At 33.0% G+C, this 16,429-nt stretch overlaps 3 protein-coding genes across 6 annotated transcripts; 1 reads left to right on the top strand and 2 right to left on the bottom strand.

The window, feature by feature from the left end:
* Positions 1–41: 41 nt before the first annotated feature.
* LOC126871950 (pre-mRNA-splicing factor 38) lies at positions 42–2,139 on the top strand. Of its 2 annotated transcripts, XM_050631345.1 has the most exons (5): positions 42–181; positions 249–535; positions 720–1,087; positions 1,168–1,554; positions 1,627–2,139. In XM_050631345.1, the coding sequence occupies exons 2-4, from the start codon at positions 372–374 to the stop codon at positions 1,539–1,541; spliced, it is 906 nt and encodes a 301-aa protein (XP_050487302.1). In that variant the 5' UTR covers positions 42–181; positions 249–371; the 3' UTR covers positions 1,542–1,554; positions 1,627–2,139. The 2 variants fall into 2 exon arrangements, with proteins under 2 accessions (XP_050487302.1, XP_050487301.1); XM_050631344.1 differs by lacking the exon at positions 42–181 and having other exon boundaries at positions 238–535.
* Positions 1,565–5,121, bottom strand: LOC126871929 (vacuolar fusion protein MON1 homolog A). Its single transcript, XM_050631300.1, has 7 exons — positions 4,259–5,121; positions 3,748–4,070; positions 3,425–3,668; positions 3,036–3,320; positions 2,772–2,962; positions 2,582–2,684; positions 1,565–2,498 (listed from the first exon to the last, which is right to left on the bottom strand). Exons 1-7 carry the CDS (start codon positions 4,529–4,531, stop codon positions 2,358–2,360), a joined length of 1,560 nt encoding a protein of 519 aa, XP_050487257.1. The 5' UTR covers positions 4,532–5,121; the 3' UTR covers positions 1,565–2,357.
* Positions 5,122–5,282: 161 nt separating this feature from the next.
* LOC126871935 (uncharacterized) lies at positions 5,283–16,158 on the bottom strand. 3 transcript variants are annotated; one of them, XM_050631314.1, is made up of 8 exons: positions 15,995–16,158; positions 10,550–10,686; positions 10,327–10,451; positions 9,990–10,129; positions 8,826–9,037; positions 8,402–8,636; positions 6,514–6,761; positions 5,283–6,199 (listed from the first exon to the last, which is right to left on the bottom strand). In XM_050631314.1, the coding sequence occupies exons 1-8, from the start codon at positions 16,002–16,004 to the stop codon at positions 5,969–5,971; spliced, it is 1,338 nt and encodes a 445-aa protein (XP_050487271.1). In that variant the 5' UTR covers positions 16,005–16,158; the 3' UTR covers positions 5,283–5,968. The 3 variants fall into 3 exon arrangements, with proteins under 3 accessions (XP_050487271.1, XP_050487270.1, XP_050487272.1); XM_050631313.1 differs by lacking the exon at positions 15,995–16,158 and adding an exon at positions 12,020–12,546; XM_050631315.1 differs by lacking the exons at positions 8,402–8,636; positions 8,826–9,037; positions 15,995–16,158 and adding exons at positions 9,622–9,648; positions 12,020–12,437.
* Positions 16,159–16,429: the final 271 nt, after the last annotated feature.

The following is a 16,429-nucleotide window of genomic DNA, read 5'->3' as shown; positions in this document are numbered from 1 at the left end:
CAGAAATGGCCCAATTTTATCTTTTAGTAAAAGTATACTACTTTCCTTGCTCTGATTTCTACAATTTTGAAAGTTAAATGACTGAGAAAAACCACGATTACTTGCGATTTTGACTTGATTACGTTTTTATTAGCCTCCTTTTGCTTCTATCAAGACCACTGTGGGATATATTCCTTAGTATGTATGTATATTTTTTCACAAATATTTGAAGGAAAAATTCGATCAGTTTATATTCATATTTCAAGCAGGCTGTGACCCAAGTGAATTATACCGTTACCAAAGAAATTCCCTATTAAGTGCATTTTATTGGCACCTACATTATCATTTAAGGTATGTTTTGAAAATATTTCTAATCTCCATGCGATTTGAAAATGGCTAATAGAACGGTAAAAGATGCGAAATCTATTAGAGGTACAAATCCGCAGTATTTAGTAGAAAAAATAATTAGATCTCGAGTGTACGATTCGAAATATTGGAAAGAAGAATGTTTTGCTCTGACTGCAGAACTTTTAGTAGACAAAGCGATGGAGTTGAGGTTAGTAAATGTTTATTATATTGTTATATATACTCAAACAAATCGTTTTTCTTCGTGCAATCCGTTGTCTAAATATGTTTGCCGTTGAAACATATTTTATTTACAACTCCTGTCCATACTCGATATTTTTTAATAATTTATATCAAAACATAACCTATTGTGAATAAAAACAAATATATTTTAGATACATAGGTGGTGTATATGGTGGAAATGTAAAACCAACACCATTCCTCTGTCTAATATTAAAAATGCTTCAGATACAACCTGAAAAAGATATTATAGTAGAATTTATAAAAAATGAGGAATTTAAATATGTCCGTGCACTAGGAGCATTGTATATGAGATTGACAGGATCTTCTTTAGATTGTTATAAATATTTGGAACCATTATTTAATGACAATAGAAAGTTAAGAAGGCAAAATAAGCAAGGTAAATTTGAATTGATCAACATGGATGAATTTATAGATGATCTTCTTAGGGAAGAAAGATGTTGCGATGTAATTCTACCAAGAATACAAAAAAGACATGTTCTTGAAGAAAATAATGAATTAGGTAAGTCTTTTAAATTTATAAATGAAAATATAAGTATGAATATAAAACAAATGTAATTTAATGTTTCTTATATGTTATAGAGGCAAAAGTGTCTGCATTAGAGGATGATATGGATGAAGGAATAGAATCTTCAGAGGATGAAGAAATACCTCCAGTCAAAGAAGATACTCGCAAAAGGACAGATGATCATGATAGAGACAGAGATCGTCATAGAGACCGAGATAAAAGACATTCACGTTCCGATAAAAAATCTGACAGAGAAAAGCAAAGATCGAGAAGCAGGGACAGAGACAGAGATAGACGAGAACGTAAACGGAGTAAATCTCCTAAAAGCCATTCATCCTCGCATAAAGACAAGGATAGAGATAAAGACCGGCACAGACGAGACGATAGAGATAGGGAAAGAGACCGAGATCGAGATCGAAGACGAGAACGTGACAGAGCTAGGCATTAAATTAAACACCAAGGTATGACAAATGTTTTACAGGATAATTTACTTTTATAACTATCAGGTGAATAAAAAAACATTACTGTTACAGCTCTTGAATTCTTTTTATCGTATGTACCGCACTTCGATCGCGATTAACAGCAGTGTGTAACATATACAAGGAATAGTTTTGTATTAAAATTATAGCATTTATCGATATAAACGCTACACAGTAGCTTATAATACCCGTACATTACATGTTGTAAGTGAACGTTTGTTTCTTTTTAACGTTATACTATTCGTTCTACCTGGAATCATTACTTTTGACTTATTAAGGTCATGAAACGATGGCTGTTGCTTTTACTCTTATTTACAAAATTTCAGAGAAAATTTATCACTGTGATTGTTAACAAAGAACTGTTTCACGATTTGTAAAGTTACGATTTGCTTGTTAAATGATATAAAAAGATATTGTATTGTAAGTAATCTGTTTTTAACAACACAATGACAAGTTTTCTCAAGCACCATGTAATAAAATAAGTTGAGAATGTCATAGCCTGTCTATAAATGTACTCTACATTACATGCGTAATGTCTTTAAATATATACATACATATGTACCTTTACAGTACCTTTCATAATTAAAAAACAGTGAGCAAAGTACACTATCAATGCATGAAAAACACGCGAATGCATCTATCTTGAATGCAGTAATCTTTCCTTAACGATTTATAGTTCATCAGATCAATGTAAACAGTTACCAAATAATGCATCTCACGTCAATTCAAATTATATCCATCAGATAAACACTTTTGTGTCTTTTTAAAACTAATTATATCGATTTTTAAAATGTGGGTGAATTTAAAATAAATAATCTTTCTTCCTCTTTTTTTATCCACTTTAACAATTTACTCACTGCCTCAATTGCATCAGGTTTTGTTACAAGTGGCTCAAACGTAACATATAATTCAAAACCTAGTGTTACCTACAAGATACATACGTGTTAGTTGCATACCAAATGTACTGTGATAACTTTTATTGTACTACATATCATATAATTAAACTTACCCATGCTAACATGGTTTCTTTATCTAATTGCTGAAATATAAGCTTCAATGGTCGATTGGGACTGTGTAGCCTGTGGTGTAAACATTGATAAAGCCCCAATAATCTACAGAAGAAAAAACACATATCACGCTAGTTTGTCATTATTATAATTTAGTTTGATTATTTTACATTTTTTTAATGTTGCAATTACCGTTCTATTTCTTCGTCTGTTGTATACGGAGGTTGAAATCCAGGACTCCAAAATTGTGCCGTGCTTCTACACTTATATAAAACGTGCCGCATTTCTGGCAATCCAATGTCAGCAGTTTTAATCGGTAGTTTATTCATGGACTCATTAATTGCTTCTAAACAATTCGTTCGCCTTAATTTTTCTACAATTTTCTATAAGTAAAATTTCTTATTATTTTTTACATTGTTTTCTAAATACTTTATAAAGTTTCATTATATCACCTACTTGTTTTGCTTCAGAAAGAACAAAGAACACATCTCTATCGACTGTGAGCAACAATAAGCATGCCTGACAATCTTCAGCCAAATATGATACATGTCCATGCATATACCCATTGGCATCAAACTTTGGTAGACATATCGGAGTCCAGCTCTCAGCAGTCTTAAGTGACTCTGAACTGTCGACCAAATTTTGTATTATATGTAAATCCACGGGATGTAAAAAAAATTTGTTCATTCTGACTAATGTTACCAATTGATTATTAGCTAGTAGTATTGCAAATACTAAATTCTGCAAAATTTTATATTCCTTTGATTAGTATAATTTACAAACACAGCAACATATTTTAATATAATGTTCATGTCCAAATTTTAACGATTACAGCACTGTAATACCTTTATTTTACCGCATGTTTGAATGATAGTTTGCGTGATAGAACTTCTCATTGAGGGGAGTAAAGGCAAACATTTAATAGCTCCTAGAAAAAATGCTGGTTCTCTGTCCATAAAATTTAATAAGTGATCTATCAGTCTTTCACTACCAGTTAACAATCTTCTTAAGTCAAAATTTCTACGTTGATCATATACTCTAGTTAACTGTGACTGGGTTAACACAGAGATTATTTGATTATATACATATCTGTAACATAACATTCTTTACTCCAGTATCTTAAAAAAGGATGGCATAAAGTATTACTTGTGCTGTTATAATTACATACGTTAGTTGTAATGTAAGTTGAGGTACGCTTTCAAGCGTTTTTGAGACTGCAACTAAAATTAATGGACCTTTAACAACAAATACAAAGTTAGTATCTCCTGCATGAACAGATCTAATCATATCACTGCCTGCTTGGACAAATGAAACTAGAGCCTGCATGACACCCATAACTGTGACTAGTTTATCTTCTGAACTATATCTAGAGTATATGGGTTTCCCTGCTTGGCTTAAAATAAATACATGTTTTTTTTGTGCTAACCATGTTTTACAACGTAAAGGGTCTGAATCAATGCTACTTTGACCTAATCGTTGTGTAACATCATCCTAAAACATAAGAAATTAATTAAGATAAATATACATCATTAAAATGGTTAATGTAATTATATAACTTTTATCAACACTTTCGATTAATTTCTATCAATTATTAAAAACAACTCTCTTTTAATTGCGTATACTTTTTCCGAATTAAAATACATTTATAGTGTTTCACAAATACAGGTTATGAAACGTACTAATTCGGAATCATCAAGCGAATTTGTTTTTTGAAGTTCCCGTGAACTGGACGTAGTGGGCGTAGTTGGAATGTCTTGCACATCTTCTTGTATCTCTGAGATAGTGCTCGTTGTGCTTTCTTTCATTTGTCTATCGTCAATACTATTGCTCATCTCCTGCTCATACTCCTCAAAACTGTCGGTAGTGACGAGCATCGTTTCCGCAGAAGCACCAGGTTCAATACCTGGCTCGGGAATCCCGTCATCGATAGTAGCAGACTCTTTCGCAGCCATTTTTATAAAAAAAATACTTCCGATCTGCCACTATTTTAAAATTTCTTTTCCCGATTGACATTTAACAGCGATCCATGACGGATTGGCCGCCATTGTTGAATCCGTCTTATTTGGGACAGGACGGGACGGAATTGGACAGAATGCACGAACTGTTCAACACTATTGCCAACTTAAGTAAATTAAAAAAATCACTATATTAGAGTTCACGAATGTTAACCGATTGCATTATTGGCCACAAATCAGCATCATATTTCATGTTTATAATCATGTTCATATTTCATTTCTATAAAATCCCAAATGTCTTCTTTTTATTGGATGCAAATGAAATATTGACAACCGATGACATATTTATTTATTTTAGGCACGTACTATTTGATAGGACAAAAATGAAGTGTCTGGCACAAATGAACAAGCAGATAAGCAAAAAACTTGTTCTATGAGCCTATGTAGAATTTTTTTTTTACTTAGGTTTACTTTATTTCCTCTCATTGAGCTACATTGTTGACTGCAACTATAAAAGTCTCATATTATAATTAACAGATTGTTAGTTACAAATATCTTAAGATAGATTCCACTGTCTTCACCTTTTTGATCTTAACTTCTCCCAAACTTAGTTTTGCTTCACCTACAAACTTTTTTCCAAGAACCGACAGGGAAAATTAAAGAAGCATGATTCCAGTTAGTTTATGCGGCACTACCAAATCTCACAACTTACCATTGTGAACAAGGAGGCTAAAAATAATACATCATGTCTTTTTTCGGAAATATTATTTATTGTTTTGTAACAATATAGACTTTAAAATCAACGATTGTAGAAAAGCGAGAACTATTGTGCATTAAATTAAACCACTATGTGGTTACGAACAAAGTGTTTTTCATAATACTCTGATACGAAATAGGCAATCAAGCGATATGCAAGTTGTACCTTAAACTGCGTAAACAGGAATTATCGATACTACTATGTAGCCAGTTATTAACGCATATATATATGTAGCTGAACTGTACATATACACTGCCAGTTTTTGATCGATAATTTCTACGTTATTGACATTGTAATTACGTTCTGTGTAGAAGTATACGTCCGTTGTACACCAACTGATCGATGAACATGAGTCACGACCCGCCCATTTGTAATTAGACTAGTTTGCACACATAGGAGATTCTCATTAATCTTATAATACATAATATGTCGCTTCTTTCCCTCTTATTTGGATATAAATAACAATTGAGATTCGATTGTTGGGCTACAAATATTTTCATATGTCTTCATATACGCGAACAACCACTAAGCAGGACAATTATGCACACATAAAATATTTTTGTTGAATCCTTGATATAGCCTACATCTGGTATTTCGATCGCGTTCAAACATAAAATCATTGTAAGAGATTAGGATTCATTGACAAATTCATCGACGTTGGTGCAGCTAATTCTAATTTAAGGTTTAACCATGATCTCATATTCTGGGAACGCAATCTCAGCACCACCAAACGCTATGTAACACACGCTGTGCGAAGGTTGTACTTTGCCGATTGTCATAGCGCCTTCGTGCAGTACGCGGCCAGCATAGAGTGGCTCTCCATCTTCTGATTCACCAGATGGAATTGCGTTGTGAGGAATGTTGTTTCCGGTTGTTGGAACCCATATTGGATTGCAACCACAGAGAACCTAACAGAGAACAGTTATTAAGTTATAGTTATTTTTTGATACTAATTTAGTATTTTTATCTTATTTATTAGCTTATTTTTTTATGCGAGTTAACCCTTTAAATCGACGATACAAAATAAACGACGAAACCAATATTTTGTGAATGTTAAGATTTTAATTAAGAAGCAACGATTTGACTCCATTTTATATCGTATTCGGTTTTGCTTTTTCTTTCTTTCTTTTTCTTTTTTTTTTTTTTTGCGTTTAGAGAGAACAATTTACAAAGATCTCTCGTACTTACAGGATTAAATTGCTTCTATTCCCTTCTATCTTACCTGAAAATCAGTCTTTCCATGTTCATCACCACCCCAAGCCACATAACACACAGAGTCTCCTGGCTTCACTTTGCCAGGTAGAAGAGCACCCTCGTGATAGGCTCTGCCCACGTACAAGGGTTCACCATTTATATCTTTTCCTCCTTCGACTGCACCTGGAGGAATTATTCCACCATTTGCGTCACACCAACAGAAATCTCCTATATCCATGACGCCCAATGGTGGAGGTGGGGCCGATGGATTCACGTCTAGAAGCAGGTGCAACAGAAACACATTAGCCACAGATGGTCAGGACTTACTTCCTTTATTATTTTTTGTATAAGATTAAGCGCTTTCCAACCATTACTCGAGTGGTATTAGATTTTTCCTCTTTTCCTTTATCATGTGTGTTACATACATATATACAGGCATCTATTATGTCTTTATGTTGGATAGCACTTGAGGAAGAAGTAAACGATGGTATTAGAAAAGCAAATTATAAAAATTCTCATCTCTGATTAGATGCAACATCTCATGCTTCGTACAATTAAAAAACAATGCACGAAATTCGAGGAAAATTATGATTTATGGCGTTGATAATGTTTACAGTAATGACACGTGTGAAGAACGATGAACGCATACCAAATGATAATGCGAAAACTTATTATGAGTTCTCTCCGGAATGAGTCTTCACGATGTTTTTAGCAGAATTATTTAACATCATAAATAAATCGATCATGGGATGAATCACATCATAAGCGACTATTAGATTTAAGTTACGACAGAAAGAATGGGGATCGATCGGGAGGAAAAGGCATTTAAAGAATGATGCGTCTGCACTAATCTGCAGAAAATGGGGATATGATGACCTCGGCATACTTTGTTGTACATGCGGCTATTAGATGTAATCGTGTAATAATATGGCTTCTATTCCGTGCAAATATGAATGTGCAGTGCATATAAATCACCATGAACATATTGAATCAAGGCAGTTACATTTCTTACATTCGTCGAAATTCAAGTACTATTATTTGTTAAAAAATCATAATTATATCTCCTTGTGGGTGTAGGTGCTTAACACATTTACTGTATATTGAAAATCTTAGAATTCCTATAGATATGTACATAGATGCGTGTAAAAATTAACAGAATATCTGACGTTTAAGATGTTCAATACAACTTGCAATGAAAAGTTTTACAAAGTAGGCATACAGTGTGACATACAGTAAACGTGTTACTGTCATTACATCAATTACGACCGGACACGACAATTGGCGTGCTAACTGAACTAAACATTTTCAATCGAGAACATTAATCTGCAGGCAATCGTCAATGAGGTATAAGGTACGATTTGCATCAGCATTAAGCTCAATACTCTTTTCTACCATATAACTATGCAATAATAAAAGGTTATTTATTTTGAAGGTAGAATTTAGAACAGTATAGGGATAGTAGTTATAGTAATTCTGTAAAATCTAATAACAGGTGGATCGGTAAAGCGTTAATTTTAGCGTTTGCACCCGAGAAGGGATCCGTTGAAAAGAAAGGAGGCAGAAAATATAGCGTGCGCCGTGAAAAATAAGATTGCATTGATAATTACGAGAAGCAATTAGTGGCACCGACACCCTTTTATCCTCGAACTCCCATTAACATAATACTCGTATAGGTATATCTAGAAATAAAAAAAAGTAGGATTCGTATAAATTACATGTTCTACCGAATATTCATATCTATTAACTATAAAAAAAAAAAATCCTACTTTTTATTATAATCTTCAAGATAATGAGAAACCAAGCCTCAACACCCACAAATGATCCGTCGGTCGACAATTTCTATTACCAAGGATGAATTGAAGCAGAGAAACAAAAACAAAAAGAGAAAAGAAACGGATATTTAACAGGCAAATTACTTTTGTGGGACGAATGGGATGGATACTGCGCGGTTCGAAGTTTCCATTTGCCGGTTGCTCCCCAACCGGTACGCACACCCACGTAGCTCACGCCAATCGGCTTAGGATCTTGCCATTCCATGATCACAGGACCATTAACATCACCAGCCCTGACCATGATATGACCATCGAGCCAACAAATCGCGAACTTCTTCGTTTCGTTCTCGTTCAGCAGATTTGGCGTATTCACGCGCACCTGTCGGTGCAAAATCAACGTTTTAACACGAAACCCGAACTCTCGATCTTCCTTTTATTTTGTATTAAAGCAAAAAAAGAAAAAAGAGTTGACAAAACATTAAAGATTACTAAATAACTGTTTCGTTTGATGAAAAATTAAAAGAACGTCGTAATCAATAAATGATTTCGAGTTTCGTAAATTTCGAACCTTGTCGGGTTGTTTGCGATCGTATCTGATGATGGATGCTGTGTTTTCCCAACCCCCGAGCATGATTTCGTACATCGGGCTCGAGTCGCCTTTTTTGTTGGTCAGGGCGATGTGCGCGTTACTCTTAGCCCTCACTTCGATGAGGACCGAGCCGCTCCTTATATTATGAAACGTGTAGACTAACTCATTCCGTGTTGACAAGGGGCCATGTCCTTATAGGAAATAAAACATTTAATTTCCGATCAGGATTTGGAAATGAATATTTTTCCTTCTCATTCGCGTTCATTGTTCCCCCAAATTTATTTATTATTCTTGTATAAACTTTTAACATACACGTGGCAATAGAACATGTTGGACATATGTATGTACTTACATATTTTCCATTTTCTATATTGCTATATAACGATTTTACCGTATAGCATATTCAGCTGATAGGGTTATCAGCCGTTTCAATTATAAGCTTGGAAATATGAGTGCTTTTGATCACACTGCAGCACAATACAAGCGTGACTCAACTATATGTGATCTATGATTCTTTTCTCGTGCATGTGTCCTTCCAATCAAACGGTGTCCAATTACAAAAACACGTTTTAATATACAATGGGAATATTTGTATGAAAAATATAAAGCAATATAGAGGAACATATAGAATAATGTAAAGAGGTGTTGATGTGAAATTCGACACCATTCGAAGTAAAGCGGTAAACGTGCTAGGATAAAACATATTCGAGCAACAGATCTAAAAGCCTAAAAGGGAACAAATATTGTTTCTCGAGGTTTCGTATACTTTACGTACAACTATTTTGACCACCTACACATATGGCTGTATGGGCGACGATGCATTAGTAGAGTCGGTCCGAAATTCCATAAAATACCAGCAAGAAAATCGTATTAATAAATTGAGAATTAAAGTTTAAGCACCCTTACATGTGATTTGATAAAAATTGCAATATTTTGTAAATATTTTCCCAGACGGAACACGGATTTACAAAGGGAATTGATTCTAGAACACTAAAATAAGTGCGACAATATTGTTACGACTCTATAAAACCTATTTGTAGACATTAGCTATGATAAATCTACCTAATTTATAAGCAAAAAAAAAAAAAAAAAAAATAGGAGTTTAAGAACATGGAATACGATGAGAAGAGATAACAATTTTACCTTCGATCAACCATTCACCGGATGCACCCCAACCGGTGCATACCCCGAAGTAACCGATTCCGAACGGTTCTGGATCGGCGTACGTGAGGAATGCGCTTGGTTCGCCCTCTTTACCTACTGAGATAACACCATCGCCCCATCTGCAAGAAAGAATTATGTAATTATTATTATGAATTATGTAAGAAAGAATATCGTACTATTACGAATACACAAGATGTATGAAACATATTTATTCAAGGTTTCTAAAAACAATAAGGAGAAACAAAATGATATAAGAAAAGATATTATCACATGTTGTGTGGTTAATAAGTTTAATAATGTAGTTAACACTACCCACCTGATCCAGAATCCACGCGTTTCATCAGCACTCAGGATACCAGGTGTATCTGCCTCAGCAACATCAGGTTTCGTCCTATTTTTACGAATTACAGACTTGCTGTTGCTCCAACCACCAATGAAAACCTGCGATTTTAACACGCACGATACATTCGACTCTCATTTGTTTATTTGAGAAATTTTATAATAATAATTAAACAAGTTTATCTTTCAATCATTTTTACCTCATACATAGGCTCACCCTCATGGGGACCCGTTGTAAGTGCGATATGGGCATCGTTTGGTGCTTTTATCCGGAACTGAAGTTGCCCGCTCGCGACAGGATAGAAATTATATTCCAATTTATCCTCGGTAGAAAGAGCTAAAGGAGAAAAGAAAGAAATTCTTAGACATTTATTATGCATTATAATATGTAATGTAATTATGTTTATATACATTTTTCCACCTTTGATCGTGTTTATTATTATTAATAATACCAATTAATAACGATAATAATATCTTATAATTTCTTAATAATAATATCTAATAGTAATCGAGGCTAACATTGACAATGACTTTGATAAAAATTTAATTGAGTTGAAACTTGGTCCGGTGTACTTAAAAATCAGTTGAGTTAAAAAAACTGGCAAAGGATTTAAAATCCTCTTTAGTTGAAGAAATCCAGACGCCCAGACGTCTGGACGCCAAGACATCCTACACAGTATCTACAATAGCATCTATCTACACAGACGCAGCGGAGTGATGTAGAAAAGTAGGACAATGCAGGACTTGCATCGATCAATATATCGTGTGCTCGCAACAGTTTTGAGTCTAGATCGCCTCGTCGTACGTTTCACGACTATAAATTACCTCTAGCGATCGATGATTCACGATTACAATCACGATTACCCAACATTCTCTATAGAAAAAGTTGGTGATAGTTTTTCTTATTCCAAGCACGGTCACTTGCATTTAATGAGCATATAATATGAAAAATATTAACAGTATCGATTATGCAACTCTATATAGTTCATGATATGTAATATAATAGAAGTCTGTATCAATAACAAAAAAAAACTTAATTTCCAGCTTTCGATCTCCAAGTTCAGTGTAATACAATTCAAGTAATCATTAATGAAACGTTCGTTTTCTTTTGTAGAAATGGAATGATTCCAGTCGTGTAACGTTTAACGAATCGTCATAAAATCGTTTAATCTTTTTATTTTTCGATCCAGCTGCAAACGATTTTGTCGCACGACCATAAATCAATTTGTTTCTGACGTGTCAAATTAGCTTAATGTCATCAATGTTATTTTCCATCTTATACATATGCACCTACATTTTACACTATAAACATATATTTCCATAATGAGATACATTGGCCGGAAATCGTTAGATTCAGTTTGCTTTTAAATTATAGTCTTATACAGTCGTTCTTCTGCTCGAAAGACCGCACCTGGCTTCGCCTCTATACGCTCCAGAGAAACACCTTGCGTAAGAAAACATGTGCTCTGACTTTATTGAATTGTTAACGCTGATTACCTCTGCCAATATTCAACAAACGCTTCTTTAAATTTTTTCCAGACTTTGTAAAAGATATACAAAAAAATTGATCTTAATTGAAGACTTAATCGATATTTATCGTTTCTCGGAATTTTTCATGCTTGATAATTATTGAAAATTATTATCTTTTACTTATTAGGTTGAAAATTTACCTGGAAATTTGATTAACGACAGCAACTGAATTCCAAAGTCTGTGAAAATTAACGCTAACACTATTGTCTCTATCAAAAGGTTCCGCCAAAACGAGCGCCCGGAAAACATGCACATTCTACATTTATCAGAGTCTATCGACACTGACAAATTATCACAATTGTTAATAAATTGTTTATTTCGTATTAAATTCTCGCATTCGAAATTCTTCGTAATCTATTTCATGTTATTTATCGATAAACGATTGATATTAACTTCGCTAGAAAATTGCTAACCCTAAAGTGCAAGTAAATTCTTTCCTAATTGAACACCATCGCAAACAAACTTCGATTAATTCAAAAATTGCATAGATCTTCTATTATCTTCGATTCGAATTTGAAATGTTGAATTTTTATTTAAATATCAAGTAATATCCCACGTGACACTATATTGCTACGCTGCAGGTATACTAAAATTACGTTATAGCACGCTTTTCATTAATCGTCTTTCCGTTAAGTAAAATGAACTATGGACTGTCATGACGATGATCCACGTACGAAATAACCGTTGTTACACCTACTACTACTATCGAAATGTTCTGTAACACGCGACAACAAGAATTTGCTGGACGAACGCAACGCTTATAAATAGCGGCTTGTGTCACAGAGGCCATGTTCGTTGCTGACATCATTGTGTCATCGTCAACAATTTGAATCACATCAATTTTTGCACATCATGAATCAATCACCCATATTCCATCTTTTACAGCAACAATTTTTATCTCATACTTTACTATTCTTTGAGCCTAAAATTATTTAATAGCCTTTTTTTAGATTTGCTTCAAGATTTTCTGTACGACTGCTAGTCTCTTCATTAACACTTTCTTAATGTAAAGTAGCTATAAAATGGTTTAAACGATAAGGCGACCATGAATAATAGAAAGTTCCATTACGCGAGGCCGAGAACGCCATTGTGATGATGTCATTTAGTATTTTGATGCCAATTACATACATACTTCACATAGCGGTACTTCGGTGATTCAAAGTGATCAATGTGCCGAACTTTTACGTCACCTCCACATTCGGATTAGAAACAATCTCATACCCTTGATAATATTTTCCAATTATCTCTATTTTCACAAATATCGTTTATCTACCGTTGCTATTAATAACAGACATAAAAAAAAGAGATTAAAATAAGAAAAATATCATATACTTGTTAGAATAAACGTTTGTTTGTATGAAATAACCTATATGTACTTTTACTGTACAAAAAGTTTCTTGAACTTTTTCCATTTACTTATTTTTACATTATTTTCGATTAGTTCTAGGATATTCGTTTTGTGGGCAAAGTTGATCGAGGTATCAGATATTCTATAAAAGAAGTGTTACGCTTTACGTTGGCAATTAACATAATAATGAGAAAATTAGAGCCATTGAGCCAATTTCAATTGCGCAATGATGATCGTTGGTTGGTTCCACCGTTTTGACGTTTATTACCGTATTATTCTAGTGCTTTCATTAACATGACTCTAGAACCTATTTTAACGTATAATGTAGCGAATATGACTTTTTACATCTAATTTCGCTAACTTTACTGGATCCATTATATCATGTTCTATCATTTCTAGCGCAAATGCATGGTTGCCAATAGTTTGACGATCATGTGTCCTGTAGTAAACCTCTTAGTGTTCATTCGTGTTTTACTGTCATTGACCTCGCATAGCAACTCTCTTCCTTTTGCTAGCAAGCTAATGGAAAAAGTATTCACATGTACCAGTTAAATTTAAAAACAAATCAAAAATTCTATATTTCATCTTTATGTAGAACATGTTGCAGAACTCATTATATAGAAAGTGAAATTTCAAATTGTTTCATACATATTTATAATGAATATAATAGGTATATATGTACATAAAATTTTTCTATAGCATATTCCTTTTATATTTTTTCTTTTTTTTTTCCTTGAATAAAGAAAGTCTATTAAAAAAGTATAATAATATTACATTTACATACAAGGTACAGCAAATACATGGTGATATATCGAAACAAATATGGCGACTTCCGAGTTCAGAAAAATTAAGGTTTCTACAGAGATTCTAGAAAACTTGAGAAAATAAGCGAGAACAGTAGAATTGCACGTTACGAAACAATCTGGAACTTATGGTTGGTTGCACAAGAAATCCTGCAGAGATGACGTGATACCGGAATTATGAAAATTAAGGTTGTGTCACATATGAAACAGTACTGTTATGATTTTTCAACCGTAAAAAAGTTTCTTCAGAGAACAAGAAAGCTGATCAAACGTTATTTTTGAACTGCAACTGTTTATGCATTTACAAGATACATATTTAAAGTTGTAAAAATACACAGATCACGTAAAATATTACATAATATGCAAAAATATATCAATTGTCCAAAATATACTTATATATATATATATGTACACATTATAACATATACATATTTACCAGATAAAATAAATCTCTGCTAAGATTCCACTTTTATATGTAGTGTTGGTAAAAATACAAATTTGCGAAATTATTCTGTTATTCCACATTTCTATTAACATTATTCTATTATTATGAAACTCATATTGATAAGATATTCAAACTTTCACCAGACCTACAAAATTTAGGTTAAGCGAGGACATATTTGTACTTTAATGGAACTAGCACGAAGTTGTATAGATTCGTGAAATCGCATTGTACATAGCTAAAAATGCCGGCCGGCCGGTTTGTCAAACCGGCACAACCGCACCCGTATACGCTAAATATACCAATTTAACTAGACACTAGAAAATAAATTACGTAATAAGACATTCTCCTGTAAACATAATTCTATTCTTCACCATTTCCTATAGATCCCTAATCGATAAGGTAGATATCTCAATATCTACTACTTCGATAGATATTCTCGAACATTCGATGATTCCTTTCAATGAAGTGAAAATATTGTTCGCATCTATTTACCATTTTTCTTTCGTTTCTTCAGATTCCTTGGTACAAAATTAGACATGATTATTGAAGATAATATGGAATTATTATAGGCATTATATTAGAGGGACGATATTTGCAAGATCGAACTAGAAGGGTAGATTAATCATAGCGTCGCGTGTTTCTGAGAAGTGTTATGATACATTAGAAACGAATTCGATATTGGACTACCACGATAAAAATAGACGTGATCCTTTCGAAGTCATGCGAAAGATTTTCGACCATATTTCACACCTTCTTTCAAAATACATATTATCTTACGATGTTTATTACGACGATATGTATAATAATAATATTTATATAACGTTATAGTTGTATCAAGTGCTACAATTGTTACAAGTAGTCGTAATAGATTTTATTAAATATGTTGTTACATGTTATACTACAATGCATTATGTAGAAATGAAAGGTCGGATTGGAAAAAGTTGATGTTTTGTAAAAAAATTATTTTCTCGACAGTAATTAGCACGTATTTACTTAAAAGATATGCAATTTCAAAAAATATTTCAGGATATTTCCGTCGAACGATCATGATACGAAACATGAAAAATATAGTATTTTTGTAAACTATTTTTGGTAAAAATTATAATGCCTAATTAAATATAACATATTTCGAGTTACATGAATACAGTACATTTCTAATTTCTATGCGTTGATAATAATTATCTCAGAAAATTACTTATTCAAAGTATCTTCATATCCATGTGTATAAGTAGAAGATAGTATTTGTATTTTGTATTTTTTATTTTTTCCTATATTCCTTATCTTTTTTACAAGGAAAAAAATTATAGTTTAAATAAGTAAATATTAATAAAAAATTGTGTTTCTAAAATGACAGTTAACCGATTTATCATGTTTAATTATTTATGCAAAAAGGGGTTTCTAATGTCAAATAGGCAAAATGTAACTACAAATGGAGACAAATTAGAAAAAGTAATAAAAAAAGGGACGTTAATATTGACTTAGCGATATAATTTGTTGATATAAAAATGCAAGTGCTTACAAATAGCCATGGTGTTCTTCCAAATACAGACAAAATCAAAAATCACTGTACTACGTAACAATCACCTGCTCTTGGCGAAGGTTGAATTCGTACTGCGACGAAATGCGTCGTTTTGGCGCTTTACGAACGTAAGCCGCTCGCGCATGCCCAGTACACATACTACACGCGCAAGGTCTTAACGCCAGTAATTTGCAAGCGGTAATCAAACAAATACGATGAGTCATAAACTACTGACACATGTTCATTTTCGGATGTAAACTGGTCAAAAAATTTGTTTAGAACTGCAGATGCGCTTAAAATATTTTTATAATACGTAAAAATGCGTATTTGTCACATATAAATAGGGCAAAAGACTTAAAACAAAGTTAAATTTTTGAATCTTTGAATTCAAATATAATTCCCAAATTTGTTAAGTATCAATGTAATACTTAAAAT

Source organism: Bombus huntii, chromosome 12, assembly GCF_024542735.1.
Source record: "Bombus huntii isolate Logan2020A chromosome 12, iyBomHunt1.1, whole genome shotgun sequence".
NCBI classification, from domain to species: domain Eukaryota; kingdom Metazoa; phylum Arthropoda; class Insecta; order Hymenoptera; family Apidae; genus Bombus; species Bombus huntii.
Note: the sequence above shows the minus strand (reverse complement) of the source record. Positions and strands in the feature narration are given on the sequence as shown.